The following is an 18,654-nucleotide window of genomic DNA, read 5'->3' on the forward strand; positions in this document are numbered from 1 at the left end:
CTATAACCTTGACTGGGGTCCTCTGGGGGTCCTTCACCCCTCATTTTTTCCTCTCTACAGTCTACACCATATCTCTTCGCTGAAAAAAGCGTATCTGCTAGTTTTAGATTGGCTGTTTACCAAATATTCGCCTATTTTTTGCCAAATGTGCGCCACAAGAACTCCTTTAACCACTCAAAAATGTAGCCACTCAACACAAACAATTCTTAATTATTTTGAAAATAGCAGATCCACAAGCTCACAAGCTGCCGCACTGCGAGCTTCAAAAATTGTGAAGCCTGAATGTTTTGTTTTTATTTTCACCTATGACATGCCCAAAATTGGGATGCCATTGTTTAAGTGGTTGATCTGCTTCTTTTTTCCTTTTCTTTTTTACAGTCACATGGGTGACAAATAACCTCTCCACTCTCTTTGACCTCAAAGTGTGGGTTTAAGTTGTCCTTAGAGACTCTGATCCAAGATTGTGGTTTTCACACTAATGGTTTAGATAGAGGAGACTGGCCTCCAGCAAACCACTCAAGGGCAGCTTCATCCTGAGTATGGTGAGAAAAGACCTCAGGAGAGTGTCTTGCTTTCACTGGTGTCTGCAGTAGCCAGTGCAGGCTGGCAGGTGGCAGTGTTAGACAACCATGAGGAGCTGGTGCAGTTGCATATGGACAGCAAGTGCATTAGCCAGTGGTTCATTAATAGGACATGCTGTTAAGTCTAATTTACAAGTCATAATATGACAGTGACGATAAAAAGTTACATATGTGTTAAACACATGAGAGTGCTGATCATTGTTAAAGGTGGTGCAAGTGATGTTTTTTTGTTAAAAAGTTAAAGCTCTATATTCAGATAGCGGTCATTGATATACAGTGTTTGTTCAGTAACGGGAGTCTCTCCAGCATTTTAGTAACAGAAAATAAACGTTCAGGTCAGGATACCAATTTTATCCAATCAGGAGAGACAACCTCACAAAAATCATTTATCAGCTTCAATTTGATACATTTTCCAGCTCCAGTTTTCCAGTTTTTGTCTGCCCATATGTTTGTGTCCTCTCCCTTGTTAATCCTGATTGGATACAATTGGTATCCCGACCGGAAAATGCATTTTTCTGTTTACTTAAATAGCTCTATATTCTGATAGTAATGTTTTTCTTTTCTTTTTTTTCTGGCTTAGGTTGTGAATCCTCATGATGACCGGGTAATTGCTGCTCTGATTGCATGACAGTGTGGCCCATCCCGAGGCCAGTCCATAGGGCATGAATGCTCATTAGGAAGATTAATGAGCATGAATATGTTGCGAGCCGTACTCCATAATGTCTAGACCAATGGAACAAATAAGTGATTCCACACAGCAATGTTACACCCGAAGCCGTATTTTATACTTCATCGTACACGTAGTACATCGTTGTCTTGCAGCGCAATTGAGCAGATCAACAAGCTCACAACACGTTTGACGCATTGTGAGCTTGTGGATCAGCTGTTTTTATTTTCAGTGGGAACTTTCACAGAATTGAGTTAACACAGACATTTGCAGCGAGATCAGTTCCAAACCCCTTCCACATCATCAAGATGAAGATAACATTAGGATGCAATTTGTTCAAGAAAGAATGGTATGGAATTTCCACAGTAAATATACAGTACAGTCGCACACATACAGAGTCAGTGGCAAGACCTGTTCTCTTGAATTGCGATCTAGCAACAGTTCATTATGTGCAGTGTTACAGCATTTTTTTGTGGAATTTTTGTTTATGGTCTCAAAGTGAATGCAAATTGAACAACAGTCTAACAATCTGAGAAGAACTTTTATTTGGCTCTGAGATTTCACCATTCAAGTCTCACAGTTACTCTACCCCATGAAGTTTAGGCTGAACCATTATCTTTTGATTCGACTTAATCAAAAACATTATTGTAGTTATTCATTGTCCATTGTACATATGGCATCTGCTCATTGCAATTCTATCATTGTGACTGTAAAAACAAAAAAAACATGAAAAAACATGATTACTGACATACAGTACAATATTTACACTGTACAATGACTTTTGAACACGTTTCAGTTATGCAAGTCAACATACAGTATTTGTTGGTTTTACAAATGGCGTTAACATTTACAATGAACATAGACACAGTACTAACACATACTTTCCATTGAAGAACAATAGGTCTACCTGTAAGCTATGTGCAAGTGGTGCGATCACATCCAAATACCTCAGAGAAAGTAAATACTTGTTGATTACATAAAGAATGTAATGTCATTATTCAACAAATCACTGATGTTTTTTGTTTGTAGTTTGTAGCGTGACTTAATCATTCCACAGTGGTGAGAAGACATCCGCTGCACTTGGATTTGCTGTACGAACATTATCCAAAGCTTGATGCTGACAGCAAAAATCCATCGAATCAAACTAATACAGGAAAAAAAGATGCTCTACAGAGTTTCTCAAAAGACGAAACAACCTTGTTTTCACCATGAAAAATATATATCTCTGGTTACAGAAATGCATCGAGGAAAAGTGCCAAAATCAATGTGCAACGCCAAATTCCAGTTTCAACCGAACAATGTTATGATGGAATGGATTTATAGTCGCCAAGTCCACATGGAATATTACAAACATAAAAACAACAAAAAAAAAACCAAATAAATATATCACCAACATGGTCGAGGTGATGGAATTGGAATGCTTACAGCAATGAAGTCATCAGTCTGGGCTCCACAAAACTCAAGTATCAATGTGCAGATATCAGGGGGTTAACATTGCATTGTTTGGCGTTGCTGTAATTCTCTGGAACACGATCTGTCTGTCAGGTCGGTTCCAGTGTGCAGCCTCCGCTGGGAGCTGGGCTACATGTTGCAGAGAGATGCCAGCACATACCCAGAGCTGCATGTCACCGGCTGTCTAAAACGGCTGAAATCTCCATCTTTCAAGTTTGCACACTTCCTCCAGCATGAACTTATAAGGGAAATGCAAGAGCCTTGACTAGTTGTCAAACTGTTAAATGAGCTCAGATTTATGACATGACAAAAACTTCAAGGGTTAGTCAGAGAGGCTTTTATGCCAGTCCAAAACCTGAATTTGATTCTATTTTAGATATGAACAGCATGGCTACAAAAAAAATAATGTTAAAAAATAAGAACAGCTGTGTGTCCATCAACCTAATTTCAATGGCGGAAAATACATTTCGATGAATGTATACGGTGTTGATTATGCATCCAAATGAACCAGATGCTTTGGAGTGTAATTCATGGTAATCCCCTGAAACGTATAATAATGAAAGATGTAATGACAATTTTCATTCCCGTAATTCTGCTTAGAGAGCTGCAAATTACACGATGACTTTCTGAATTGTGCTCCATTTCCCTTTCTCATCAACTGGTTTAAAAAACAAACTTATTTTGTCTTTCAATTATTAAAGCAACTTCACGCATTATAAAATCACACATTTCAGTATTTCTTCCCTAGATACAGTAAAAAAAAAATATCATTAAAGACAAGAAAAGAAAGAATTCCCTAGACAACATCATAATTTACTTTTCAGTTTTCTTTTACTCTTTAAGTTGGGGAAAGTTGATGTTGTTCAAAGGGTCAGTCCGCGTCGAGAGTGCCCTGTGCACAAAGTAATAATAAATATCAAAGTTAAATAGTTTGTTGGTACCTGAGCGAGGTTAACATAGCACCTTAACGGAGGCATGGCACCAAGGTGTGATGTTAAGCCTTTCCCTCAAACTCCCGAGACGCTTCCAGCTCCGTGAAAGGTCTTAAAGAGTCTTGTAGTGCAAATAAAGGAGGTTCGGCTTCTCCATCCATCTGTAGGAGTGCTCTTTCCACTAGACGCTTCAAGATCAGCAATCCTATTGAGTCTTTGGCGGTCTAAAGGGTAACTTGGGTGCAGGCCTGAAACATAAACACAAGCGAGAAGATGGTTTGATATTTATAATCTGCGCAAAATACCGCTACGTATCATTATGGGCTCAAAGACCTGAAAGCAATGCATAGTCAACAACAGCTGTGCGTCTTTACCAGCCACAGAATATAGCAGGTTCACATTACAAGCTCCATAAACAGTGCACATCAACTTACAACCATTAAAAAGTTACAGCCTAATGTTTTACGCCTGAGGTAATTGCATTCTGTTGTGACTCAGCCTGAAATGCCCTTTTTTACCCTAAAAAAGCACTAAACCAAACAAATAAAACCCACTGATGTAATAACGCATCAAAGAGGTGTGATTCGCTCCACATTCATTTGCCATGATGTCAAATGCTCAGTGGTGGTCCTGGTGGACAACGTATGTACTCAAGTAAAGACTCCAGTATTCAAAAGTACAAATTACGATTTTTATTATCGATGCATTGCTGTATTTTTTTATAGCGTAAATAGTTGATCTACAAGCTCACACGTTGTGAGCTTGTAGATCGTCTCTTTTCACTATTAGGGCTTTATTTTTACACCGAGTGCTTCTTCCTCTGTTTTTTCATGCAATATTTCTATTTGATATGTAGAAACAAAATGTACTTAAGTACAGTACTCAAGTAAATGTACTTAGTTACTGTCCACCACCACTGCAAAGGCTGACCTGCTTGGTAGAGGGATGGTTGGGGGCGGCCTGGGCACTGTTGGGATGGGGATAGGGCGAGGTCCAACGCCAGGGAGGTGGACGCCAACTTTAGCGGGACTGTTGCCCGGCCGAGCGGCCCTTCCTAGCGGGTCAGCAGGCAGAGGCTTCTGGGGCGGCCTGGGCTTGTCAAAGTCCTGAGAAACACAGGAAACGTTCTGTTCAACTGTCAACGTACAGTCTGCAATCTTATATCGAATAAGAATGTTGGAAATCGAATAGAGCCATCATCATTTCCAGTTAAATGTATGTTATATATTTCATTCCATTATATTATACTAAATACAGTAGACATTTCTAACACAGAAATCCTAACTTTGCTGTATTTATTCATAAAATAAAATCCACGACAGACTCAAGAATAGAATTGGTTTTGGCGGTTAAATTCAAAGTGAAAAAACTAAAACCGGGTCAGACCGGGTCAAAACCCAGGATGGCCGGAGCTTGTTTGGGTATTGTATGTGAAACGGTTGGTAATGTTTTTAGAGGGATAGTCAGTGGGTTTGTCTATAATTTGAATTCCTGGACTTGAAATGTTCAACAGCAATTTTATGGTGTAGTCCCAGTAATATTTGTCATTAAAGTGAAAACATTGGCATTGTACATTTCTGCAAACCACAATATACCCTGAATGTTAAATTTCTGAACTAAAGAAAAACATATATTTGTTTCCAGACACGGAACGGACCATGTTGACTCAATCCTAGATTTCCAAGTCTCCAAGTTTCAAAGTAGATCAGAACTCAGGCACACTTCATTTGTCTCAAGCCTGCTTCTGACAGCAAGCCTGCTTAAAAAACACCCCGATGCAACGTGTCTGTGGTTTGCAGAAACGTACAATGGCAAAACATTTACTCTGGCAATTGCGTTGGGCATCGTAGTTCGCACACTTTGCCCGATTGGCACGGACGGTAACATTTATTCCAAGGTTGACGAAGACAGTGCCAACGCAAAGTTGGCAAAAACATGAATAAACACGATATACAGTATATTTGTATAGATCTGTTCTCCCATAACATTCGGTCAATATAAATCTTTGATTGCAGACCTACCCACAGATGTCTGTAACTGGTTTTAACTTGATGTGAATATTGATGTGAAAATGAAATTGTACTTGGATTGTGATGCATCTCGACGACACTGCAAATGGTCAACCTCAATGTCTTTTCGAGAATAAATAAAGGTTTGAATGAATGAATGAATTTTAATTGTTATGGTGATATTATTATATTCACTGGTAAGTAGCCATGTTATAAGCAGGATAATCAACTCCGAGGCGTGTGGCTATCAAAAGATGACGCACTCGGCAGAGACAAATTAGCCCTCCAGTCCACACAGAACGCATTGTTTCTCAGTAACCGCACGACTCAGAATTGATGATCCTTTACTCGTACAACTGGACTTGGTCTGATTGGCACTGCTCTCTAAACCACTCTAATCAGACAACTTTACATTAACCCATTAAGACTTGAGGCCGATTCTACTAATGCCTTCTAAATCAGTAGTTCTCAAACCTTTTCGTGCCAAGGGCCCCCCCCCAAATTGATACATATTTGGCTGCGGAACCCCCCATCTGAAAATGTTTTGTTTTGTGCCAGGGACCCCTCCAGAATCCAGAAGAGAAGATTTGTGTTAAAAACATTCAAAATTATAACACTTTCAAGGTAAAAAAAACAAACATAACAGAACATAACAAAAAATAACAGATGTACAAGGTCGCAGCGTGGCACGAAGTGATGCGCCGTGAGCTTGTAGATACGCTATTTTTGAATTGCCAACGCTAAAATCTAAAATGACACAGACGCTTTACCGGTTTTAATGAGTTAAAATTCACACGCCCTCTGGTATGTCTCAGCTCAACAGGTTTACATCATTAAGAGTCGAAGAAACTGGAACATTCCACCAATCAGGGCCTCGTATTGTTCCGCATGCGAGAACTAATCAGCATTTCTTTAGAAGAACATCATTAAGCATGTTGCCCTTCCTTCCTGTACTCGATGCATTTTTTAAAGTAATGAACGATTAGGGACTTTTCAACACACAAAATAAATGCAAATTAGCTATCCTCCTAAAATGAAAAGGCAGCCCCACGTCTCTCACTAGAGGGCGGTGTGTCATAAGTATGATTCCCACACCAGGCAGATCTTAAACACTGCTTGTCTTCACCACCTCTGTGCCAGCGTACGTTGCGGAGAGTCTGAGTGAGGTGCCATCATGTGTTACTAATCTACAGTGAGGGGGAGGGAATGACAAACATCTGTTACCAGCAGCACACAGACACACACGCACACACACACACACACACACACACACACACACACACACACACACACACACACAACGACGATATGGACAAAATCAAATGCATGTTTTGACCAAATACCTTGATATCAGTATTGTTTGACGGTAATATCATATATTCTTTTTAATTATGTATATGTTTTTTTGCTAAAGTAGCCAATCTTCAAGCTAACAAGGTGTCTGGGCATGTAGATTGGCTAATTCTTTTGTGCATTTTTTGTCAAAGTATCAAATCAGGCTTAAGCGATTAAAACCAGGAAAAGACATATCACAATGTTATGGTATCCAAAATCACAGACAATAACTAGTCTTATATCACAAAATATCAATACAGTATAATATCAATATATTGGCCAGCCCTTAAACACAGACACAACAGGTGCACGCGTGCACGCACGCACGCACACGCACGCACACACACACACACACACACACACACACACACACACACACACACACGTGCGCACACACACGCGCGCACAAACACGCGCATACATGCACGCACACAGGAGAAAGAAATGTGATAAACCTTGAGCAAATTATGTTGACAGAGACAAGCTCCACACATCACGCATGCATAAAAGTGAGAGATTGCAGCACGTTGGACCCAGACACATTATCTGTGACCACAGCCGAGAGAAGTGACTGACTGAGGTACATCAACCACGCGCTGTCACAGACTTATCCAACTGTGTCGTAAGGAACTCCATGGCAGCAGATTTTGATGTGTGCACGGCAGTCGTGTGACGGGGGTTTCCACTTGAGTAACCAAATAACTTCACTCACGGGGAGGGATCACATGATCCATGCACAAACACACATGCACATACACACACACACACACACACGTCACACACACGATTAAGGTTACCGAGGGCGGGTAGAAAATGTGACACACAGCAGTAGATAGGAAAGCTGTGAGGAGTTGGAAGCATAATGTCACCCAGGGTCATTTCAGTCATCCTATCAAATCAAAGATTTCAATGACAAGGGACTACTTAAAACGTGTCTTTTTTTGCACAGGTATCGCGTGACGCTCTGTGAGTTAGTGTCCGTTCAACTCGGTGCAGAAATAAGTGGGAGCTTCAATGAAAATGAAAAAAAGAAAAGCGCAATTGGCAACAGACGTGATTTAACTACCCAATATACGGCATGCAATATTCATTGGCCAAGGTGCATCGCAGTAGCGTCTTATCAAGCTGAGACTACAACTAATCAAACGGCCTTGCCCTCTGCCCAAAGGTTTCTAGCGTTGTTAACCCCCCCCCCCTCACCCCAAAAGAGATAGAGATGCTGTCAAGATTTAATCACACAGAACTAGATGTACCTTACAGCAAGCCTGCTGTACTCTGATCCAGTTCTACTCTCATTAGGTGATACAGTATGACATATGCTGATAGCCGAAGGAGAGTTGCTGCTTTCTGAAGTTAGTTTTAGCTTTTAAGTCTCATTTTACCACTAGGGTCCCTATTCTGGAGGCGAACGATGGGCAATAATAGCTGATCTACAAGCTCAGACCGTGTCGCACTGCCACATGTTTTGAGCTTGTAGATCGGCTATTTGAGTAGAGGGGAAAAAATAAGTGGACCTAGAGCCCTGAGGGACCCCGATCAAGTACAAAGTAATGATATACCTTGAAACACATGTGTTTCAAGGTAAACGTTGCATAGTATTCACTTTACTTTACTTAAAGGGGTTCTAGGCAACTTCAGAGATAAAAAAAAGAAAAGAACTGTTGTCAAACAGATTCAAACTTGGCTCCGCCCCTCCACTCCACTAAAGCCTACATTTTAAAATGTAGGCTTCAAGATACCTATAATCCCTTTAACTTAACCAGTATCATAGGGAATCATAAAAGCTGAAAGCTTTCCCACAATTTATGACTCAATTGATTGATTGATTGAATGAATCCCTCAGACATGAAATTAATTTTGCCACCTCACAGAAAGACAAATAGCAACAGACAGAACTTTTTTCACCCCAATTTTTTTTTTTATGGTTCTAGAAAGAACCCTTAACCACTCAAACCCTACTTCATTGACCGGTGTCTTCCAGGGCTCTGTACTTGGTCCTCTCCTATTTTCCTCTCTTTATTGAACATAGTCGATCTACAAGCTCACAGTGTGTCCTTGTGTGTGTGTGTGTGTGTGTGTCTGTGAATGTTCGCTTAATAAGACATGCTCAAAATTGGGATGCTAGGGTTTAAGTGGTTAAAGGTGTTTCAAGAATCATCAGACGAATGGTCTGATGGTTTGAGGAACCATCTCTAGTTCCTCAAAGAACTATGAGAAAAAGAGGGTCATAAAGGAGAAGATAATTAAAATGGTTCTTTAGTCTGTGATGGTTCTTTGTGGAATCATAAAGCCTTTTAAAGAACCATTTAAGAAACCATAGTTGTTCTGTGTGAAGGATACAACGTTAGAGACAACAATGACAGAAACGACTACACAAAAGCTTTCAAACCTACCTAAAAACACAATACAAATAGACAATTGCACACCTTCACTACTTCACACTAAACATTCTAAATAGGTTCAAATGTATTTACTGTGAATTTCAGTAGTTGAAAGGAAATAAAGTTGAACCCAAGCTGTTCCCTAGCAACGCAATTCCACTGACAAGGTCTATAGAGGCAAAGATAATAAGAAAGCCACAAATGTTCATTAAAAACCTTGACAGCCGCCGGAATATAGGACCTCCGCAGCCTCTCAGAGGAACAAGGCAGCATTCTCAGTTGTGCACTGAATGTACTTCTAAGAGAAAGTACATTAAAATACGAAATAAAAGATGGCCTTCGCAATGTAGAGCAGTCTGCGGCTTAGTTCTAGTTCTCTTTTCAACAGTGACCTCTAAAGAGTTGGGAACTGAAGCATGTACTGTACAGTCCTGCATCATCAACTCCTACAGTCTTTCTGTAAGTGAACTGAAAGGAGAAACCCGTCTACTCGGGTGCAGTGCAACAACCCTCTCAAAACATTTCACAACGGATGAAGTTACAGTAAAACTATTAGGCCTAAGATAATTCAATTAACAAACAACTCATTCTTATAGGAGCAAGGAAGAGCTACCAGGAGAATGGCCTGTATGTCATTTCACTGCTTGTACCTGTACTTGTACAAGTTAGTGACAAATAAAACCTTCTTGATTCTTGATGGAAAAGACTGAACTCCACAACAGATTGGCAGCAAGCAGGTTGTAAACACGTGTTCCTTTGAAAAATCTACCCCCATTTGTTTTCGCTGGCTAAGAATCAAAACAGAATCTCCTATCGAGTGTTGGGTGGAACGCATCATTAGCCCGCTCTTATGGCACCTTCTGTGTGATTAAAGACAAATGAGCGAGTAGTCTTCCTTTAGGCACTGACTCATTGTCTTGGCAAGCAACGTAACAGTCTGTTTTCAATGTAAACACTACGCTCCCACTAAAAGTGCATGTTTGCGTTTGGTGCACGGTCATCGCTACCAAGGGCAATGCACTACACAAGGACTTATAGGGACACCAACAAAACATCCATTATGGGATATGGGAGCCATCTGTTACCTGTACGCCATGGTTAGTCATTACCTCGGGGGCAGGGTACATGGGAAGCGTATACCTTCCTGCATCTCTTTATGCTATGGCCGAACATCTGGTATGAAGCCACCCATCTGTTAAACGCTTTCAACCTGGCATCCCAATTTTGGGCATGCTGTCAAAACAAATAGCATAAATAGCAGATCTACACAAGCTCACAAAACGTGCAGCAATATGACGCATTGAGGGCTTGTACTGTAGATCTGCCATTTTCACTACTTTGTTGTACGACAAAGTATATAGGGCTTAAGCCATTAAGACCGGGAACGCATCTGTGTAATTTTTTTTATTTCTTTAGGCTATTCAAAAATAGCAGATAAACAAGCTATGAGCTTGTAGATCTGCTATTTTTTTTTAATCGTTTAAACTTGTGCAAACCTTTGAATATATATATACATTTTAAAGCGAACATTTTTAACTCAAATCTTTTGCTTCTGGGGGGGGGTCCCTGGAACAAAATATTTTGAGAAGGGGGGTCCGCGGACAAATACATATCATTTTGGGTGGTCCTTGACATGAAAAAGTTTGAGAGCCACTGATATTATAGCTAGCCTTTCAGAAAACTGTTTTAGAGGACTTCAGATGACTTCAGATGAGCTGAACCCCCAGAAGCAAAGAATTGAGTTACAAATGTTCACTTTAAAAAAAACATATGATATACAGTTATATATATAGTTTTATAAAACTATGAGCTTGTATATCTGCTGTTTTTGAACAGCCAAAGAAATCTTAAAATGACACAGATGCGTTCCCGGTCTTAACGGGTCAAGTGGTAAAAGCCAGCGGGCTTCCGCCGTCTACCCAATGCACTCTGCAGTGTGGTTAGGCACAAGGCACCTCTTGACACAATGCTGCAATGCTACGCGGGGCACGCTTCACCATGGCACAACAACGTGCGCAGACAGATGGATTTACTATCTCCACGGCAGCCAATACCGTCGGCTCAGCAGAAACCAGCCCCCGCTCACAGTAATCGGGACACGGAGAGAGCCAGGCAAGATCGAGAGTCTGCTGTCGAAAGTGTGGGCAAAAAGCGAGCAGACTGCAGTGCGGAACGATGTGTTCCGTTCTGTTTCTTTATCTGCTCCGTTTCAACTAGGATGACATTTCATGGTCTCGAATGGCAGCCTTTTTAATGTAGTTCTTTTTCCTGTTTTGACCAATGAGGCAGAGTTGGTGTTGAGTGAAAGCGATGAATCACCTCACACTGTTTAGTTACAACTTCTACTACTGTCTCTACAGTAGTAGTACAACAACTCTACTACTCAGTGCATAAACATCCTCTAGTAGGCTAATGATAAAGGCAGTTCATGTTAGCGTGCAATAATTGATTTTCTACAGCAGTGGTTTTCTGCACACCGACTCGCTGTACACCGACTCGCTGGGCCAGGCTTTTATTTTTTAGCTAAACTAAACAATAAAAGCCTGGAGATCGAGGCTACAGGAGAGATAACAGCAACAATATGCTCTGCTTTTAAATCTGTAGCACTCTGAGATTCATAAGAATGTAAAGTGCGTTATAAATAAAATGTATTATTATTATTATTATTATAACAGGCAAACGTTGATAAAAATAACAATTCTTCTAAATTCTCTAATATTGTGTACACTTCTTGTAAATGAAGTAATGCTGATGTTTAACAATAATTCAACTCTTGAGAGAGTGGTTTTGTTTTACACTCTCAAGAGTTAAAGATCTATAAGGGTCCATTTGGTTACCAACTCTCCATCATTTAGCTGGGGATCACCTGGAACCCCCTCAAGGACCACCACTGGTTGAGAACCACTGTTCTATAGCAGGGTACACAATCATCTAATCACACACACACACACACACACACACACACACACACACACACACACACACACACACACACACACACACACACACACACACACACACACACACACACACACACACACACACACACACACACACACACACACACACACAATGCACACCAACCTGGTCCACTCTATAGGACGACTGCTGGCGGGGCAGGCTGTGGAAGGGCAACGCCGCCGGCGACGAGCTGGGCACGGTGTGGGCGGCCAGGGCTCTGTGGTGAGGAGGCACGGCGGGGGGCAGGGTGGGCTGCCCCACATTCAGGACCAGCGGCACGGGGTGGCTGATGTGCAGCGGCTGGTAGAGGGGCAGTCTGCGCAGACTGTGGGAGTGGAAGTTATGGGGCGGGAGGAGAGGCTCCGAGCTCAGGTGAGATGGCTGGAGGGAGAGAGAGAGAGAGAGAGAGAGACATTTAAAGTTATTACATTAACCCATTAAGACCTGAGGGTCGATTCTACAAATGCCTTCCAAATCAGTAGTTCTCAAACAAGGACCCCCAAATTGATATGTATTTGGCCACGGACCCCCATCTGAAAATGTTTTGTGCCAGAGAAGAGAAGATTTGTGTTAAAAAAATTAAGATTATTCAACATTTTTCAAAAAGGTTAAAGAATAGCAGATGTAAAAGCTCGCAGCACGGCACCGGTGAGCTTGTAGATCTGCTATTTTTGAATAGCCAACGCTAAAATCTAAAATGACACAGATGCTTTCCCGGTTTTAATGGGTTAATTAGGTCCAATCTATTAAATTGGAATTAAAGCCTTCACTCTTTCTAACACAATTTATCTTACTCACGCTTTCCCTCTACTGCTCCTATCCCCGCTGGGAATCCTCTGCCTCTCATATTGGGGACGATAATTCAAAGCCTTTACCTGGGCTTCTCAAAGTGCAGCAGCACCGGCGATAAAAGTAAAACCTCACCCGGGTCATGAAGCTATCATGAGCGTGAAATAGCCGCTGTCAGTGGGAGCCATAAAGCCGGAATACAACATTATTGGAGCTGACATTCTAAAACCGTTAAAGCCAGAGACCCGCCACATGTCCTGAACAGCTGTTAGACCCCTGCTCCACAACAACATAATAACACCTGGAATAGTTGGACTGATTTCCTGCCTGACACACACGCAAACGTGCACTTGTGTAATTGCACACAAACCGCACGCACACGCACACACACACACACACACACACACAGCGATAAGACTGCGGTTACAGGAGCTGCTGTGAGGCCTCTGGACATCTGGACATCAGTGAAGCGACCAGCGTGATTAGAATGGACAGGCTGTTTCCAACAGGAACGCAGGTGGAGTCCATGCTGCTAATGACCACTCAGTCTCAGAGGAAGGCCTTCTACCACGGGTTTATCTATGCCAAGACAGGCAAACGACCTGTCCATTGTCATTGGGACCTTATCGATGTCTGTTGTTTGTTTAGCAGACCAACTGCCTGCTCAATAACAACTTAAGCCTCATTTTGTACTTGACAATGACTTTAAAATGTTTGCCTATAATGACATGGCCAAAATAGGAAAGTGGTTAATGAAAGACATATATACTGTATATTCTTGCCGTCTGGCAGAAACCCTACTGTATATCTCCATATTTCAGCTTGTTGCTCAGTTTGGTTTCTTTTGCAATATGGGAACCCATGGGAACCCCCATAAAAAGAGGGGGAAATATATTTTTTCGTGCAAAAGGAGGATCTGCTACTGTAGTACTGTTGTGAAAAAAGTGGTTAAGTGTGTCTGTGGGTTTTAGACATATTTAAGCAATAACAAGAACTTGTGACTAAATATCAACTGCATTGGATCCATTGGAACACAGGTGCTTTTTTTCCCCTGAAATATAACTGTTTTGGACATACAAAACGGTTTCCACCCGACAGCTACGATACATAATAATATAAATGACATTCAAAACAATGATATCAATATGAGATATCATATTATGGAGTCCTTCAGCCGATCCAAGCTGCTTAGCCAGTAATGTCATGCAACGTCTGGTTGCCTGGCTACATGTGACCTACAATCTGGTTCGCATCAGTTGTGGTTCATACAGTATGTCGATGTCAACATGGTAACTCTTTTGCTCTTATGCAGTGGTGTAAAGTAACTAAGTAAATGTACTCAAGTAAAATTTTGAGTACATTTTTTCAAAAAAACTTTCTTCAGTATTTACAATTTTCAATACTTTTACTAATACTAATACTTTCAATACTTTTACTTCTACTCCACTACATCTCAGAGGAAAATGTTGTACTTTTACTCCACTACAATTATATGAAAACTTTAGTTACTTTGTAGATTTAGATTATTATTACAAAACATACATTAAAGTAATACTAGGTAACTTTTTTCAATAAAACTAAAGTTAAATTGTATATCTTTTGTGAGTGGCAAATGTTTCACAACACCCACTCCATGAATTTCACCCCCGAAAGCCTTTTATTTATACATTTTCTATTGAGCGGTGTCGGGGGAGACTCTCCCGCGAAAATGACGTCATCTGGACGGAAAACGGAAGCGGAAATGCACCGGTTTCCTGTTTGGCCAGGAACTACCGCAACGGTTTCCTGTTTGGCCAGGAACTACCGCGCTAATAACAAAAAGGAAACTCACGCTGATTTTAAGAGATTGTATGATTTGAAGATCGAAAAACAACAGAAAAAGAAAACACAGCTCACGGTAACTAAAGCTCCACTGGCTAAGAGAAACGATCCACAGATCGTATAAAACAATTAAAAGAACGTTAGCGCGTAGCGCTGTCGCCTCACAGCTAGAAGGTCCTGGGTTCGATTCCCGCCGGGGATGCTGTGGGTGCTGGGGGCGTGTCTTCTCCTCCACGTCATCAGCGCCCATACCCTGGGTGGGGTTGGCGAAAGGGCCTACTCTGTGTGGAGTTTGCATGTTCTCCCCGTGTCTCCTAGGGTAGTTAATACCCTCACAAAAACATGTAGTAATCCTGGTCACTATACTGCCTCCCCCTGGTCAGCCGGGGCGCCTGATGGAGGGGAAGGGAACTGGTTAGAATAACGTGTTCCTTCCACGCGCTACGTCCAACCAGGGAAACTCCCCCCTGTCAGGTGACAAGAAGGTCAGTTGGCTCCCATGCATTGAAGGAGGCATGAGCTCGGCCCTGGCCTCCCTAGGCTGGTGGGGGGAGTGTAGTGCCCAGGATCACTTAGCAAATTGGCACTGGGTGAAAAAAAAGGGTTACAAAAATCGAGGGATAAAAATTATAGTAAAAAAGAACGCTTTTTGAAACGCTTCCGTCTTCCGGTGAAAACAAATGGAATTCTGGGTAACAGAGGAATAAACGAACGGCCTACAGTGACGGTAATGACCAGCAGAGGCTGCTAAAAATCGTTATTTGTGGACCTGCATTGTATAACTTTAACCACTTCAGCCCTATTTCGGTCACTTGAAAATAGATCTACACGCTCGCAATGCGACAGCTTGTAGATCGGCTATTTTCAAACGATTTTTTAATACATTTTGAACTTGGGACATTCTACTTTTGGTACTTGAAGTATATTTTGATGCCGATACTTTTGTACTGTTATTCAAGTACATTTTGAATACGGGACTTTTACTTGATGAGTATATCTACATTGCAGTATTGATACTTTTACTTATACACAGAGTACTTCTTCCATCACTGCTCTTATGTATACTGTGGAGTGTCGCTACTGTCTCCGAGTGTTGGTCTGGTTCAGTCTTCAAAATACCTATACACCAAGATGTAACAATGAAAAACCTTGAAGAGCACGCGCACACACACACACACACACACACACACACACACACACACACACACACACACACACACACACACACACACACACACACACACACACACACACACACACACACACACACACACACACACACACACACACACACACACACACACACACACACACACACACGCTTAGAAATGCTTGCATGCTCACACGTTTTTCTTACACTCGCACAGATCACACATTAATCTCTCTCACTGCTGATCAATTCAAGCACAGGGAGGTCCAAACCAATTTTTGCTCTGTGCCCAAATCAATCAACTGTGTTCCCTGCCTCAATGGAATAAAACTCTTTATCGCAGACAGAAACGCTATAGGCAGTAATGATTACTGTGTCCTGTGTCTCTGTATCCGTATAAACGGGACCAACTCTCAATTATACTTTCTCTGTCTTCTGCCAACAATACTGACTTGATTAATTGTCCTTCAAGGGAGATTCGGAGGCAAAATCAATTATCTATTCTTTTGACAATGAGCCTGGGATAAACTCAGTTTGGACAACAAACAGAGTTCGATTTGCTGGGGGGGGGGGTTGATATACCCCCAGTCATTCATTTTCATGGCCAGAGGGGATATGTTTTGTCTCTGCTTCTGGTCAGACTGAATTAAATAACCACATTAACTCTATTTTGGGCAGATTTTCAAAATATGTCTAATTCCTTTTCTTTCTTTTTCTTTGTATGATGAAGTACAGTATATAGGGCTTAAGTGATTAAGAAAATGGTCCCCCTGTTTCGTTTCACAAATCGAACGCGATGACAATGCTCCAGGCTCCAGGAGTCCAGGCTGAGTTGCAAGTTATATGTGCTTGTTGCAAGGCTCCATTAGAGCAGGGGTCTTCAACAGGGGGTCCGGGACCCCTAGGGGGTCCTCAGAGTTACTACAGGGGGCCGCCGAATCTTTGTGTGATATGATATTTTTTACATTAACAACTAGCATTCCTTTTCTGAACTTTAGCCAAAAATAGCTGATCTACAAGCTCACAACGTTGTGAGCTTGTAGATCGGCTATTTTTGGCAAAGAGGTATAGGTGTAGAGGGGAAAAAATAAACAATTTTATACAATATAGAGTGGGTCCCTGCTTCATCTCTCTCTCAGCTAGGGGGTCCTTGGCCTGAAAACGTTGAAGACCCCTGCATTAGAGTATAATTAGAAGGAGAACAAAACTGTATCAAATCAAATCAAATCAAATACACACACACACACACACACACACACACACACACACACACACACACACACACACACACACACACACACACACACACACACACACACACGCACACGCACACGCACACAAACACACACAAACAAACTAGATTGGTATCTTATAGGAACAGGCAGCTCTCTGGCTTCTTCCAGACACTGTGACCGACCCACCTTGTAAATGCTGGCTCCAGACGGTTTAGGCGGGGGCCTGCGCTGGGGGGAGGCCCGGTACACAGACTGGGTCCTGATGGGGCTGCTTGGCCCGTGGCCCTCCACAGATCTATGTACACAGCCAGGGACAGAACTTTAGGCCTTGCTACAATCTGATTGAATACTGTGTATTTGTGATGCATCAGAGACGAGGCTACATCTGACAATGTGGGGTCACAGGAACCCAAGCAAGTTATATAAACTCACTGCAGTGCAAAAATAAGGCTGTTTCCAACCTCAGGATCAAAATGTCCCTGACGTACTGCGGCTAAAAAGGAATGATTCAACAGAATAAAAACAACCAGATATGTCTTTAGATCTTGTTGCGAATTCATCATGTCTGATTTAACCACTTATATACCCTATACACCAGTGGTTTTCAACCTTTTTCGCGTCAAGGACCCCCAAATTGACACACATTAGCCCACGGACCCCCATTTGAAAAGATATGCCAGGGACTCAACCATTTTGATTTCTTGGGGGTCCCAATCTACACTGTATCATCATCATCATTAGTGTTCATTTAACTCTGAGAGTGTAAAAATGAAACCAAATGCACTCTCAAGAGTTACAGACACATAAGGGTCAATTTGGTTCCTAACTATTAATTTGCCTGGGAACCCCCTGGAAACCCCCTCAAGGACCACTGGTGGTCCACGGACTACTGGTTGAGAACACTTACCGGGTTGACTGGGGACCCCCAGGAATCTAGATCTGCTCTACACCAAATCTTGTTGCATCGCAACTAGGGGTGTGCCGATACACTGATTTCACCAAACGATACGATACGATATTTGGCTCACAACTTCGATACGATTTCGATACGATACGATACGCACTTTTTTTATTATGAAAAATATATGGGGGAGAAAAAAAGCAAATGCAAACAAATAATTCTGTTTTTGCATTATTCAGAACTTGTAGCTTTTCAGCTACAATAGCCGTTTTGAATCCAAATAGGGCAATAGTGACCTACGCAACCTGACCCGAAAAAAAAAAAACATGTTGTCACCCTTTTCACCTCGGGGCTGTTTGCATGCCTGATTATTATTATTGTAAAAAATAAAATAAAAATAAAAAAAATAAAGAAAAAAAATTAAAACTATATATTTTTTT

The 18,654-nt window shown here is 41.6% G+C and overlaps 1 protein-coding gene across 1 annotated transcript in view; it reads right to left on the reverse strand.

Moving 5' to 3' along the window:
- Positions 1-1,408: 1,408 nt before the first annotated feature.
- Positions 1,409-18,654, reverse strand: part of LOC308100754 (disintegrin and metalloproteinase domain-containing protein 12-like) — a 129,087-nt gene continuing 111,841 nt past the window's right edge. The window contains exons 20-23 of the mRNA XM_080449847.1: positions 17,500-17,608; positions 12,442-12,699; positions 4,563-4,738; positions 1,409-3,880 (exon numbers count right to left, since the gene is read on the reverse strand). Of these exons, the coding sequence (XP_080305973.1) occupies positions 3,838-3,880; positions 4,563-4,738; positions 12,442-12,699; positions 17,500-17,608 (586 nt within the window). The 3' untranslated portion in view covers positions 1,409-3,837. The remainder of the gene's footprint in view (positions 3,881-4,562; positions 4,739-12,441; positions 12,700-17,499; positions 17,609-18,654) is intronic.

This window comes from Gymnoscopelus braueri, assembly GCF_963280865.1.
Source record: "Gymnoscopelus braueri genome assembly, chromosome: 14".
Lineage (NCBI taxonomy): Eukaryota > Metazoa > Chordata > Actinopteri > Myctophiformes > Myctophidae > Gymnoscopelus > Gymnoscopelus braueri.